This window comes from Artemia sp. Qi Xiang Cuo, chromosome 20 (genome assembly GCF_049724085.1).
Source record: "Artemia sp. Qi Xiang Cuo chromosome 20, ASM4972408v1, whole genome shotgun sequence".
In the NCBI taxonomy this organism is placed as follows: Eukaryota; Metazoa; Arthropoda; class Branchiopoda; order Anostraca; family Artemiidae; genus Artemia; species Artemia sp. Qi Xiang Cuo.
Genome location: NC_142813.1, coordinates 47,153,954 through 47,169,751, shown reverse-complemented (window position 1 = coordinate 47,169,751; position 15,798 = coordinate 47,153,954). Strand labels below are relative to the sequence as shown.

The 15,798-nt window shown below is 32.7% G+C and overlaps 1 protein-coding gene and 1 long non-coding RNA gene across 2 annotated transcripts in view; both read left to right on the top strand.

Moving 5' to 3' along the window:
* Window positions 1–15,798, top strand: part of LOC148940293 (uncharacterized) — a 420,861-nt gene that overhangs the window by 146,297 nt on the left and 258,766 nt on the right. The gene's annotated exons all lie outside the window — the stretch shown is intronic.
* On the top strand, window positions 2,414–14,532 carry LOC148940295 (uncharacterized). The gene is made up of 3 exons (XM_089106416.1): window positions 2,414–2,598; window positions 8,385–8,532; window positions 14,441–14,532. Exons 1-3 carry the CDS (start codon window positions 2,542–2,544, stop codon window positions 14,530–14,532), a joined length of 297 nt encoding a protein of 98 aa, XP_088962542.1. The 5' UTR covers window positions 2,414–2,541.

Here is a 15,798-nt window from a genome sequence, read left to right as displayed (position 1 = left end):
AAAATTCGTACCTCGTTTTAAACTATTTTTGCGTGTGGCTTCCATCTTCGAACTTTTAACGCATCTTTAAATTATGATTCTCTAAATGTATATTTCAGGTCATAAATTTTGTGTTTTAGGGGGGAGGCTTCATTGAAAAAATGTTTTGAAAGGGGACGATATCAGGCCCTCCCCTCTCATGCAGTTGGCAAGTACGCAGTTTTTGCTATAATAGCATATGTCTCACTAGGCTCTATTTACCTATTTAAGTAAGCGTTAAATATTTAAAGATGCTGGATATCTGAATGTTCACCGTTAAAATCTGATTAAGTTCAATGATTTGGGCTATTTATATAATACGAGTTAAATATATTAAATAATTGAACTATAATTACATTGTATCAAATAAGTTAGGTTATCCCGGTGCCTCAATTGTTTCTGTTTTTTTTTTTTATAAAATCAAATCTTAAAAATAAAATATTTTATTAAAATGTTTTTTTGTGTAGTTTCGAAAATACTGCATTGTGGTGAATTTGATCAAATTTTTATTTAAATTTATAAGACATCTTAGACATTTTATTGACATTATATTTAATTGACATTGATGTTTATATCACGTCTTTACTAAAATCCCAGTTTGCAAAATAGTTGTTTGAGCAGGGAACTGGTATGTCATTGATGGCTAACGTCTTCCTTGACAATAAAACTTCACATTTATAACACATTAAAATTTTGCAAATCATTAAAAACTCGGTAAATCGTTGATTGCTTGTGTATTCCTTGGCAATTTGTCACTTGTGCATTCCTTGGAAATAAAACTTTCCATTTTGTACCACAGTAATTTTCGGTAAATTATCTAAAAATCGGTAAATCTTAGATGGCCTGTGTCTTCCTTGGCAATAAAATTTCTTTTTTTAACACCATAAAATTTCGTATCATTTAAAAATTGGTAAATCATTGATGGATCATGTCTTCCTTGTAAATAAAAATTCCCATCTTTTACCATAGTAAAATTCGGTAAATCATCGATGGCTTATGTCTTCCTTGTCAATGAAAGTTCCAATTTTAATCAAAATAAAATTTTTCTCATGATGATATAGAAAAAAAAATTTCCTAGATAATTGGTGTGTTGAATTAGTAAATCTTCCCTTCTTCTTTTAAACAGGCCCAAATGGTAATTTATGTCTCCAGCTCTATTACCTCCATTCTTGTTATATATCTTGTAACTGTATACCTGCTAGTGCATAACTATACTACTTATTTAGGGTCTGGCGTCTGTTCAGGTAATAATTACATAATTTCATTATAATGTATAAGCACTATTATAAGTTTTTGTAACCTTCAAGTTTCTATATGTTTTTTGTGTATAAATACTACAAGGAAAAGACTGTATTTTTCATATGTATGTTCTTTATGTGTGAGGACTGAAAGAACTACAAGAACTATAATAAGTTCTTGTAAGTCTCAAGTGTCCATATTTTGTTTATGTTCTGGTATTGATTTAGCGAATAAGTATAAAGTTTTACGGTTATTTTCAAGTCCTTTGAACTTCTGAATGGAGTGTATAATAATAGAAAAGCTTAGAGAAAATTATTTTAGCACCCAAGTATGCACATTTTTATGATGGTCATACATTATCCAGTTTACGTAATTTTACCCCTAAATTTATAAATAAATGGAATATATAAAGTGTAAATTAAAATTTATAAACATACAAGTTTAACACATATAAATATTTTTTACATCTGTCGAAGTTGTGCCTTTTTTACTTTCTTTTATTGAGTAACTACAACTGAATTATATTCATACACTTATGTACATGAAAGACATCTTGAATTTAGTCTTCTGACTTGCCTGTGAACTTGTAGAAAGACGTTATCTGAGGGGAGTGCCAGGAAAATGAAATTATCCTTGATACCAAATGTTCGCAGTAACAACTCACACAATATTGATAACACAGCACCAATGTGTACACTTTTTCGTCATTGATCTACTACTAGAGTCACACAAAAAAAAATCAGTCAATAATTTCTGCACCTTTCCTCTAGTCACCTCATACTACCATAAAAAAAAATAGACGAAAGGTACCTCGTTTAATTTTACATTAAAATAAAGTCTATTGATTTGTTTTTTTTTCCCTGAGGTATGCAAAAATGTAAAAACACAGCTGCATAGCTATCTCCTTGCTTTGCAACTTATCATAAGTTTCTCAGGATTTTCAAATAAGTCGTCTGCTCTAATTTTTTATTGGGGATAACAAAAAAAAAACTGCGTTTGTGTGCCCTAAAGTATTTATCATATTTTTTTGTAAATAATTGGATAACTTTTAATCGTTTAATGAGAAGTAAAATGAATAGTAACAAGTTATTTATTAATTTTGTTGATTACGTGTTTTTTTTTTTTTTTTTGTTTTTTTTTATACAGGGAGCGAATTCAAACATGCTTGGGCAAAATTTATAGAAAATGTTTGACATTTGATTCTAGAATCCCGAGACAAAAGAGAGAAGCTATATATGGCAGAACTCATGGGGTATTTCGACCAGAACCATTGGTGTCCTAATCATGGTCCACGCTGATAATAAGGGACTGGTCCTGCCACCTAGAGTAGCTTCTGTACAGGTAAATTTCCTTTAAATGTCTTTATCTAAATTCTCAACCCAGTCTGATTGACCCAATGAGCACATTACTTAATACTACTGGGGGGGGGGGGGTGTATATGTCCCCTCCAACCATCACCAGGAGTAAAGAAACATTCAGAAGAAAAGTTTAGGAAGTATTTAGAGTGCTATTACATGATGAAGTCACCTTGTTACCTTATAAACTACCTGATGCGTTCCAAAATAGTTTCTCCACCATCTATATATTTCTTTTACTTCCTCCATATTAAAGTTGTTTGTCTGTAAAAACATTCTTTCTTTTTCTTGCGTTCTCATCCTTAATATCCCTATCACTCTAAATAGCGTTACGGATTATGGCCAAGCTCAGAATTATATCGTATTTACTGAGTAGGATTTACCGATAAACCCACTCGGCCTTGGCCAAGGGGCGCACAATGCTAGAGGGTGCAATAAATTGACCTCGTTAAGATCAACCCGTGCTTAGCTCAGGCTTTACATAACTCAACCCCCACTAAAATCAAACCCTGTTTGAATCAACTCAACCCAAGTCCTATGAACAAGTTTGAACTAGCGCTGATTAGAAGCTCAAAATTCACTTCTAGCTTCGTTTGCGGTTTTCTAACGTATATAACTCATTTGAATAAAACTAGAATTTTTCCAAACTTTCACTAATTATTCTATATCCGAAACTATGATCCGATAAAATGTTTTTTGTTTTATTACAAACTGACCTTTTCGTTAGTACTCGGGTAAGGATTTGCCAAGCGGTACGTAAACACTGAATTTATACCCAATTCCCTAAGCTCTTTCAGTTTGACCTTTAAAGTTACATATAAGTATTTTTTTTTGGGCAATTCCACGTAATTATCGGCCAGGAAATAATACCCGGTAGGTTTTTTTTCTGTCGTATTTATAATTAAACTAAAAAAATTACTGGGAACATTTTGGTTTTTAGTCTTCAAAAAATAATTTTTTCGACAGTTTTGACTTATTTGTATCAAGGAAAACAAAGACTAAAATTGCTCCTCTTTTGAAAATGAGGCTTATCTTTCGTATTTGCAAACCAATTTAAATGAAAATTGTGATTATTTTAAAACCTTTGTGAAGAATTAAAAAAATAGTTTGAATCTCTAGATACTTCCTAAATATAAAAAACGGCTCAATAATGAATGAAAATTTATTTAAAATATCAAGTTCATGATATAGACTTATCACAAAACGTATCGTTAAAATATAGTTATTTTTGTCAGATTGTCCACTAGGGTCTATTCTATCATAGGCAGCGCAATAGCGCTGTCTAAGTAAAGAACAAACCTGGCAGAATTTATGTTTGTTTTTTTTTTGGGGGGGGGGTTCTTGGTGCTTAACCAGAGCATGTCGTTTCAAAGGAGCTGTCGTAAAAAATTTGAAAAGGACCCATTCGAATGAAAATTAGAGTGGTTAGTGCACTTTTCAATAGTAGAAAGTGATTGAATGGTAACTAACACCCCCTCCACTCCCACCATTTTCCCAAATACATCCAACCCAAAATTTTGATATTGCCATTTTGTTCAGTGGGGTTGATTTATGTCCTTGGGGCATATACGGTTTTTTATATATAGTTTTGTCGTAGAAACTTCAAAAAAGGCTCGTTCAATTGGAAATTCAAAGGGCTAGTGTCCTTTTTAATAGTGTAAAGTAATTGGAGAGTAACTAGCTCCCCTCTTACGCCCACTTTTTCTACAAACACGTCTAATCTAAATTTGAGATAGTGATTTTGTTTAACGTAATTGAAAGTTCTGGAAATTATGCCTTTGAGGATGACAACCCCCCTCTCCCCACACCCCCCGCCCGCAAGGCACGGGCGTGACCTTCTGGCCTGGGGCTATATAAGGTTTTTTTATAAACTTCTTTGTCGGATAGACCTCAAAAAGTGTTCGTTTGACTGGAAATGGAAATGGCTCTTGCCCTTTTTAATATTCGAAAGTGATTTAACGGCAACCAACACCCCTTCCACGACCACCATTTATCCGAATACAACGAATAAAAATTTTATACACATTCATTTTTATACAAGTTATTTGAAAAGTCAAGAAATTATATCTTTGAGGATGACACTCCCCCACAGCTCCTAAAGTAATGGTTGTAATTTATAAACTGGGGGCACAAAAGGTTTTTATTGAAAGCTATATAGTAGAAACTTGAAAAAAGGGCTCAATTTATTAGAAATAAAAATGGCTAATAACCTGATTATTTGTCGAATGTGATTTAATTGCAACTAAGCCTCTCTCACGCCAACCTTTTCACCAAACACATCAAATAAAATTATTTATATAGCCATTTTGCTCAACTTACTTACAAGTTTTAGAAATAATATGCAATGAGAACCCCCCTCAGAGCCCCTGGATCCCTGGGTATAAGTTATGCCCCGGGGACTACAAGGTTTTTATTTATAGTGATGCTGTAGAAACTTACACAACTATTTCTCGAAACACATCAACTGAAAAATTTTGGGTAGCCATTATGTTCGACATAATTAAAATGTATTTAAATAATGTTTTTGAGGATAACACCCCCTCAGCCTAAGAGGCACAGATGGTAAATTATATCCCTTAGAGCACATCAGGTTTTTTTTATTATAGAAAGTGTTGTCGTATAAATTTCAAAAAGGAATAATTTGATTGGAAATTGACATGGCTTATGCCCTTTTTCATAGTCAGAAGGGTGCGGATGGCACCTAACCCCTCTTTATGACCCCCCCGGCCCCACACCTCAGACCATAAACCGTGCAAGGGCGCCAGGGTCTTCAACGCTGGTGAATGGTCCGGAAATTAGGTCTGGGAGGATTACGACCCCCTCAGAGCCCTCAGGTTAAGAGTAATAAATTAGGTCCTTGGGCAAATAATGTTCTTATAGAAAGCTTCGTCATGGAACTTCAAAAATGACAAATTCGATTGGAACTTCAAAGGGCTACTGCCCTTTTTAAAAGTCGTAAATAATTGGTGGACGACTTCCGGTCCTCTGACTCCCACCATTTCCCCACCGACCACACGTAAACCTTTTGAGCTAGCAATTTTGTTAAATGTTGGTTAAAGTTATGTAAATTAGGCAATTGAGGATGACAACCCCCCCCCTCCCCGGACACAGGGTAAAGGTTGTAAGTTATTCTCTGGGGGCATGCAAGTTTTTAATTGAATTTATTGCCGTAGAAGCTTCAAAAGGGCTCATTTGATTGGAAATTGAAAGGGCCGAATCCCTTTTAGAACAACTAACACCACTCTCATGTCCACCAGGTCCCCAGACACATCATATAAACGTTATGAGATAGCTATTATGTTTATCGTACTTGGATATTTTGAAAAGTAGGTCTTGAGGATGACACCCCCTTCACAACTCTTAGGGCAAGGGTGGTAATTTACGCCCTTTGGGTGTATATAACGTATTTATAGAAAGTGTTGACTTAGAAAATCAAAAAGAGCTCAATCGATTGGAAATTGAAGGGCCTAGAGCCATTTTTAATAGTCGAAAGTTATTTGAAGGCTTGACCTTTTTATAGTAAACATCGATGTGGGTACAATGTATTATTTATTTCCTTTTTTTTGTTTATAACACTTCGTACCGAAGGAGTTGTCTTAGGAACTTCGAAAAGGGCTCACTCGATTGAAAATAGAAAGGGCTAAAAATTACTAATAGTCGAAAGTGATTGGAGGGCATGTAGTCCCCCTCCCACGCCCACAGTCCCATTTGCCTATTATGTTTAAAAACTAAATATTGCCTTAAGATTAAATCAAAATGCACTGTGTTAATGCTAATTCCCAATAAGACATCTCAGTAGTATCCCAAGAACGACTGAGGGTATTATGTATATTATGTTCTAACTTTCGAGGCTACTTCTGCTCTTAAAATTTAACCAAATCAAAATAGCGTAAGTGTATCCAAGCTATCAAACAAAGTAAACAGATTTTTTTACGAGTGGTATCAAGTTTTCTATTTCAGTTCAACTAGAGGAGGTATGTTTGCGTACAAATTTTCAAAAGGGCTTATGTTAAAAATTTGCTGAAAAATTTTTCTCCAGTATACAAATAGCAGGCCAAACTATAAAGTCTTAAAAAAACAAAAACGATTTAAGGAATTATTTTATTTTCCCTGAAAAGACTATGTCAATATAAAACGAACAGAAATTAATTAAAAAAACTTGTTAAACAAAATAAGTTTTTCAAAGAAAAGTAAAGAAACTCGATTAAACAAAAAAAATGATAAAAAATAAATTAAAATAATCTACAAAGCCTGAAACTACCACAAATCAGCATTGATATATAACCTAAACCCAAAACGAACAGAAATTACAAGAAATAACAGAGTCGAAATTCAAACTAGCAGAAATTAAAAATGAGTAGGGCTCTAAACCCCTACGCTTTCACAAGACTAGAATATAATTTTCAATTCACTGAAAAAAATACAAATGGTTGTGCATTGTCAGTTTATTTTACATATTTTGATAATTAGTAATAAAAATATAAATATTATTTGATTTATTAAAGTTATAAGATAGAAAATTTTTTTATATGTTTTCAGTATAAGTGCAATTTATGTTAGAAACTGAAAGCTCAGCTCTGGTCAATTTCACGTTTAAGAGGTTCGATTCAGCAATCAGAAATACTTGGCTTTTTACTTTTTAATTGGTCTCTTTGACACTTAACACGACTTACGGGATGTCCAGCCAAGACATTGGCCACTTTTCTCCACTTCACTTGGTTTTGACCTTTTTTACCGCAAAGAGCTGATGCAGGGTACAAGGCCGTGTAAGGGAGGGGGAGGGGCATAGGGTTTGAGCCTTCCCTCCTTAAAATTTTTTCTGATGTGTAAAAATTTAAGGATAATGTATATATAAAATAAAATTGCTTTAGCTGAAACTGCAATAAAAAGGGACTTGGCCTTTATTTTCTCCTTTCTGAGTTTTTTTTTTTTTTTTTTTTTTTTTTTTTTTTGATCGATTGGACTCAGTATATATTTGTAGGCTTATAGATGTTATTTATATTCAGTTTTCCCACGAATATTTCGTTTTCTGTTATTTTCGATGAAGAAAGGGAGAGGAAAAGAATTCTTAGGACCCAATTAAACAAATAATATCACATGACGAGATATATATGTGAGAACCACGTTCTGTGAATAAGTTGTAATTTTATATATTATTTATCAGTGTTTTTATTGTGTATCGTCCCTTTGCTTTTGAAAACAAACCAGATGGTTTTTAAATAGGTTGAGTTATCCGTCCCTCCAAACTACATGTCCTTATCTGTCTATACTTGCTGCTCAGTATTATTTAACCTTGTTTTTAAAAAGTGGAGCTATTTTCTATTAAAGTATAAGGAGTACTTTGGTTGATTTGTCAAAATACTAAATTAACAATTTGAACTTAAGAACACTTTAACACGAACATATAGAGCAGTATACTTTGGCTGTAGTTTGACCTCCAACGGGTTCCGTAGCTTCACTGTTCGCTGCCTCACAGCTCACACAAACCCGTGTCTTGGTTTCCTTTTTGCTATATTTATGATTTATTATCTTTCAAATTGTACAGTGTATGATTAGGGACATAAAAAACGGTTCATGAACCCTCCAGTATTTCTTGACCTTGTAAGGAGTTTTGTATTTGGTCCCATAGAATAGTCGAGTGAGTTACTCTCGTAAAACTTTTGGTTAATTTTCCTGTGAAACAAAACAAAAATAGCATGTATCTCCTTTGACCCACTAATTTGTTTTCAATCTGTTGTTTCCGTTCCAGTGACCCATTAATTTGTTTTTTAGGTTGTTGTAATTCCCTGTGGAATAACCGTCGAAACCAAAGAAGGAGATCGAAAGCGCCATTATGAATTATGTAATCAGCTTGAAAAGGAATTGGGTAGTAATGGTATTCGTGTAAAAGGAGATTACAGGGACAACTGTTTGCCAGATGGTAAGCATGGCCATTGGGAAATTAAGTTAATTTAAATATTTGAAAAATTGAAATTATGCAATAATCTAAAAAAATACGAACAGAGACTCATGCTTCAATATAAATAAAAAAATTTAAATGTTCTAAAATTTTATATGGAACAAAAACGAGAAAAAAAATAATTAATATTTTTCAGAATTTTATAATCAGGGGCAGGTCTGTTTGTTTTTGTTTTCCTATATTTGTTATTTAATGTATTTTCTAAGAATTACTTTAACATCCAGAAATCAGAGTTTCTGCTTTAATAGTATTCCATTTTTTCATTAGTAAGACTAGAAGAAAAGAAAAAACTAATTTTATTATATATTTCGAAATACTTTGGATAAACCAACCTAAATTTTATTTCCTAACCTGCACGTTGGAAAAAAAAAACAAATCAATTAGAATGTACGAGCTACTTCCGTAGTATTATGGACTCTGAACATTTCTGGAAAATTTTGTATAACTTAGAGCTAGCGAGCTATTTTCAGTATATTGTCAGCATAGAACACGCAACGCTTCTGGGCCGTTTTGTGTGCCATATAGAGTATAAGCTAATACCATCTTATTGTGGACACTTCTGAAAAATTCTTTATAATGTAAAGCTCACTAGTTATTGTCAATATATTGTGGATGCTTATTTGATGGACATTGGACTCTCCTGCGATAGTATTTGTACACTAAAGCGTATTAGGTATTGCCAGCTATCTTCTAGATACCAGTATCCGCTATTTAAACATTTGTCTCTCAATAACTTGGACCATCTGTCTTGACTTTATCCACAGTCCTCCATGCCTTGATACCTTCTGAAAAATACTTTATTTTCATTTTATTAGAATCAGATTTTAACAATTGTGTTAGAATCCGAACCAACAATGAACTGTCTCATTAAATTCTGTCTTTTTCTTTCTTTTTTATTTCTTTTTGTTCTTTTTTTCTTGTTCTTTTTTTTAATTTTTTTATTTCTGTTTAGTGAATAAAATGTATTGGTTATTACTTTCATACTGTAAGCTGGATTAAAAAAAGAAAGATCAACAAAAAAAACTAAAAAAAATTATTTTTTCAAACAAATATTAAACCTGGTGAAAATTTTGGAGGTGAGAAAAATCGGCACTGGGGAAAAACTAGTTTTGAGAGATCAAAACTTGCTAAAGTGAAAGGCAAATTAAATTGTAGTAAATATAACAAATTGAATTTGACACTTGTATGGTTGCTTTTCCGAGAAAAGGAAGCTTAGGCAGTAAAATTTATTTCAGAACAGGGTTAGGATCTAAGGTTCTATAGGGGTTGGAAGCAGGGACAGGGGTAGGAAAAATGGAAGCAATGAAAGAGAGTATGGGTCACTAAGAGTTAAAATTCTCCCAACCAAGGAAATACCGTGAAAGTATCTCTTATCGTGACGGTTTTTAGTCAAACTAAGTGTTTGGGAATGGTGATGAAGATTCTTTCAACCACGCGGAGGTGGCCTAAGAATTGAAGCTGATGTTAGAGCTTGTCCGCCTATATGACAAAGAGGCTAGGTTTGCCAAAAATCTATTAAGCAGGGGGGAATTTCGAAGTATTAGAGGAGTGTATTTGTTTGTTTCGATAGCCATGCAATGTAGGGGGTGATTTTTATAGGATGAGAAAGCTTGTAAGGCATTATTTTTATTTTGATGTGTGGTATTAATTTATATGATTTGTACTCATAAGGTCTCGTGTATACCTGATGAGTAAAAATACTATCAATAAACACTACACATCAAAATAAAAATAATGCCCCACAAGCTTTCAAATCCTAGAAAATCACACCGTCTAGGGCAACAAAAAATTATTATAAACTGTATAAAATCATTTTTTGATTGTTTTTTTTTTATTTACTCAATTTAAAGATTTTTCATGCAGAATGTTAATTATTTATAAATTTTTATAAATTTTTAAAGCCTTGGGCCATAGGTCTTAGATGCTAAATAAATCCATATAATCTATTTAATAATTTTTAGAAGCCATTTTCACCAACCCCATCATAAACTGTAATTCGAAAATCCTGTAAAAAATTTCAAAATATACAAGTGAAGATGATAAAAATCTTGCCATTATTTTCATAATATGAAATTAATTACTATCAAAATGTCTTTTTTTGTGTTTTTTTGTCTGTTTTATTTTGTTTTCTGTCTCTTTTTTTTATCTGTCTTGTCACAAAACCGTGTCTTCATTTTTTGTCTTTTTTGGACATTTTTGGCGATTTTGAAACCGAATGCGAGAAAATTCTTGCAATTTTACTCGTGAGATGAAATCTACCAGAATCAAAACGTCTGTCTTTTTTTATTTTTTATTCTTATCATCTTTTTTTTCTTTTTTTTTCTTGACATGGTCAATTTGTTCTCTATAAACTTTAACTATTTTGTCAGTTGTATTTGTATTAGATTTTATTACTGGAAAAAATGTCATTTTGTGCTTCTTCGTTCTATGTGACTATAATAAGATTCATTCCATTGTGTGACTGTGAGAATTGAACTTATTAAACGGGAAATTGAAAAAAATTAATGTGCCGCAATTCAGAGGGACACGTGTGATAATACAACCTTTTCTTGTGCTAATGAGTCAGAAAGCTCGAAAAATTTACTTGATATTATTCATTTTTCGATGTTTGAAAAGATCAACCAGGACATGAAAAGCCACCTCAAGGAGTGTTTTATTCTCAGTGATATTGTGGATGAACTGGATAAGAAGAATATGATCCTTGCTTCTGTCTGTGGGGGAAAGGGGTGCGAGGAGAATATTAAGACTGATTCTGCAAGGTAGGATACTCTATTTTGTATTATTTTGTGTTTTTGTGTGTGTTAAAGACAGATTTTTCCTTAAGCAAAGAGAAACCGATAGTCGTTTATTGACAGGCTATTCGTAAAGGAAAGAAATAAAAGCACAGACAGAGATTTTTCGTAAGTGAATACAACGGATAGCAGCTAATAAATCAGCTCTTCATAAAGGAAGGAGAAACAGATAGCAGCACATACAGATTATTCATAAAGGAAAGAGATGGGAGTATATAAAAAGATTCTTCGTCAAGGAAGGAGGAAGAGATAGTAACGCATAGAGATTTTCCTCAATGACAGAAAAGACGATAGTAGCACATACATCTTAATTAGACAGTAAGGAAATTTCGTTAAATAAAAATATTATTCGTAAAGGAAAGAGAAAGAGATAGCAGCACATACAAATTCTTCATTAAAGGACGTAGATATAGGTGTATAAGAGAAGTTCGCAATAATAGAAATAAAATTCGATAGCACGTTTGAAGAATATACACAAAGGAAAGAGATGGCAGTCCATAATAAGATTCTTCGCAAAAGAAATATAAAGAGATAGCAGCTCATACAGATTCTTCATTAAAGGAAGGATATATCAGTTTATAAGAAGATATTCTTCATAAAGGAAAGAAAATCCGATAGCACGTAGGAAGATTATACATAAAGGAAAGAGGAAGAGATAGCAGCACATTGAATAATTTTTTGAAAGAAAAAAACGAAACAGATACTGTAGAAGTGAGCAACTTATCAAAAATAATGATTGTGAGGATGTGCCAATCTCATAAGAAGAAAACCATTTTTTGATGCTAACATTCAAGCGTTTGCGTGATAAGTCAAAAATTAAATTCTTCATCTCGCCAATTATAAAAAACTCTTAAGTTCTATATATACTATATATATATAGCGTAGTATAGTTATATATATATATCGACCTTGAGTATATATATATATATATATATTGACTCATATATACTATATATATATATTATATATATATATATATATATATATATATATATCTTGACCAATACGTGAGGCACTTTTAACTTGGAATCAAAATAGAGCTTCACTCACTGCCTGAAATGTCAGAAATGGGGTTAGCTTCTGCCCTTGGCAGAAGTGGCCTAATAAGACCTAGACTTTTGGTGAGATTTTGAACAAACTAGTCCTTCAGCATCTTGTTTCACAATTATCCACACCAGAAATTCAAAACAGTTACGTCAAAATTGGTATGTACGGACATTTAGATTTAAAGTGAAAAATCTATTTCCTTGATTTCTTATATATCAATTTTATGAAGCACATGTTTTGAGGAAGTGTTGAGATCCCGTTAGGGTTACCGTAAGGGTTTCAAGACAAAAAGTCAGCTAAAAGTAGGTTTTTATTTTTCGGTATACTTAAGATGCAGATACAAATGTCATTCATTGCTTCCTAATTCCAAAAAATCTTGACTCTAATCTTCTTACTGATTGGTCAATCCTTAAAATGTTTATATTGCGAGTGTCTTTTGCGTTCTTTTTTCCAAAAATAGGCTAAATCTTCTTTTCTCACATATAGAAAGTTGAAAATTGAAAAAGTCAGATCTTAGATGCGTTAAAAGCTGTCCTTGACTAAACAGTAGAAGTAAAATTCATTAAATACAAAGATAAATTAAAGTTGAAATCTGGATACAAATCATTTCAATCGACAATGATTACAAACAGTGATAGAAAGTCACCAAAAACACCAAATATTTTGGTCCCATGTGCAGTAGCCGTCATCAGTAGTAAAAAATCTGTTATTTTTTTGTCAATTTCTATGACTGTTTGTGAAGCGCTGTCTATTAAAAGAATTTCGTCCCTAGTGGAACTTTTATTTATGATCATGGAAAGACTCCATGGTTTCTGAAATTATCTATAATACAAAAGACATTAAAATTGATATTTTTGGCCCCATCGAACGTATCTAAGGTCAATTCATACCTAAAAACCATGATTTTCCAAGAAATTTCTTATTTGCTGTTTCAAAACCGTGAAGTTTTTATGGCAGCACTCCATTTGTCCAGTGTTGACACCTTGTAGAGTGTGATACTGCTTTTCAGACCTAAAAATTCAATCATTGATAGTTTGCTAATTCTTAATTACAATTACACCTACGAAGGAAAGTTGCATTTTTCATTAGCTCTTGGGTGTCATTTATTATTAGCTTGTTTTTCAATTATGTTTCTTTTTGAAAAGGTACATGGTACATTATAAATCATAAACAAGGTTATCATCCTATATATTCGGGCTGTTCTTTTACTCATCTTTGTGCTAAGATCTTGCATCTTTTGTCTTTTTTATGCAAATGTCTTTCATCATTCTGCTCTGATCAGCGGTTTGAGAACTAAGATGAGTATATCTTCAAAGCTCTCTCATCATTGTTCTGTATGGCAGAAAGATGGCGTGTTTCACGCTTTTTGCTAATATCAGTGAGCTTAAATATCTTGTAAAAAATATGAGTTGAAAAACGATAATCTTTGAATAAAGTGTAAATATCTTATAATTAATATTTTGGTGATAAAACATGGCTATATGATTAGCATATCCTCAAAGCTTTCCCATCATTGCTCTATATAGCAGAAAGGTGGTGTTCTTCACACTCTTTCCTAACATTAGTGAGCTGAAAGATCTTAGAACAAATATAAATCAAAAGAACGGAAATCTGCTGAAAGATATGAGATCTTAGTGCAAAAGAGTGAGTATATCATCTAAGTTCTCTCATCATTGTTCTGTATGGTAGAAATATGGCGTCTTTCACACTTTTTGCTCACATCAGTGAGCTGTAAGGTCTTAGATGTAAGATGTAAGTGCAAAAGAACGGGTCTATTATTTGTTTTTTCACGTTTTGAGCTATTGCCTTGATATATATTTTTATTGCGTAACATACTTAAATGCGTATACACCTTTTGAAGAAATGCGACCATATTTTTTTGTTATCAATTGTCTTTTTTCGGGAAGGTAAAAACAAACATTTTTTGAAGAATAAGAGTGGAAATCACTTCGTAATAAAAAATTAATTGCAATAATTATTTTTAGGATAAAAAGTTGTATCTGTTTTCTGATTGGCCCTTCTTTTTCTAGGGGAACCGATGCAGAACCAGGAGTTCTGGCAATTGGTGTTAAAAGTCTATGCTCCCCATTTGACCAAACATGTGCCATATCAAAGGAAATGAAGTGCATCCATCCAGACTGCAACAGAAAACACGAGAAGCTTACACTTTTTGGTAGAAGTTATTAAGTGCTATGATTCTCAAAGAGTATGGAAAACCGAAAAATCACGGCCATCTAAATGTATATGTATATCATTTAGATGTATACGCCCTCTAGTGCTACCCAGCAAAATCGTATGTCTAAAAGCAAAAGCTTAAAACAAAGTATTATTTTCAAAGTATTATTCCATTTTTTAATATATCTCCACGCACACTTCTGCATTTGAAAAGACTACCACATTCTTTAAAAGAAGAACTACCAGACTACCACAGAAAATACTGATTTTTGAAAAGACTCTGCATTTGAAAACACTGCCGCATTCTTCAAAAGAATCAGATACTTTTCATTTATTAAGATTCTATGTTCTTTTGTATTCTCGACTTTGAAAAATAGTTTTTATGGTTGTTCTCATAAAGAAACAACCTTTTCCTGTCTTCGCATTTGAAATGCAAATGTGTTACCAAGGTTTTGCCAAAGCCCAAACAAATTCAAAAGTTCCGGGTGGGTGGAGGGGGGGGCATGAGCCTGAGACCAGAAAAAAATTCAGTTGTATACCACACTTCGTTCAGGTTTTTTTCTTTTCTCTTTTTCTTTTTTTGTTAGGATGAAATGCTACACTTGCTTTTAACAGTCAAAGTTTATGGAAGAAAATCAAGTAAGGTGAACACATGCTAAAAATTTATCATTATCTTGTATTCAAACTACTTGAGTCAAAGGATCTACGGAAAGATATCTGAGGATATCTAATAAATAAGAGGCAGCCAAGCCAGTAGCACTGCTCAGCTAACAGAATGAAGGAAAAGGGCTAAACAGTATCAACTGAAAAGCCCGCCAATGTAAATAGAAGAAGAAGAAGAATTTGTCGGTTACAACAAAATTGTTCAGGTGGATGCCGGTTTTTCATACATGCTGTCTATGGTTCCAAGCAAACGTTGACCTTTAACTAAATTTTAGTAAGTTTTGTTTGAACTCAAATTAATCCCATTTAGAAATTGTTTATTTCTGCCGAGTAGCACTGTGTTCGAATTATCGGTAATAGTTATTAATTCCTTTTACGGCCAGATTTCTTTTCGTTCAGTTTCCTATTATCTTTGTTTATGAGGTCTACTAAAGCTGGGTTTTGTTTATTTACTATTTAATTTTGGATGCTGAATAAATACGAATATCATTAATTGCTAGTTTTTTATCAATAGTGCTGAGACAGACCATGTCTTTCAGACATAAAAAAA

Bases quoted from the DNA above. Each gene is read 5' to 3' on its own strand.
- LOC148940295 (XM_089106416.1), top strand. From the start codon at position 2,542: ATGGTCCACGCTGATAATAAGGGACTGGTCCTGCCACCTAGAGTAGCT. The intron at 2,599-8,384 runs GTAAATTTCCTT...TTTGTTTTTTAG, and splicing joins CTAGAGTAGCTTCTGTACAG to GTTGTTGTAATTCCCTGTGG. The intron at 8,533-14,440 runs GTAAGCATGGCC...TTCTTTTTCTAG, and splicing joins GGACAACTGTTTGCCAGATG to GGGAACCGATGCAGAACCAG.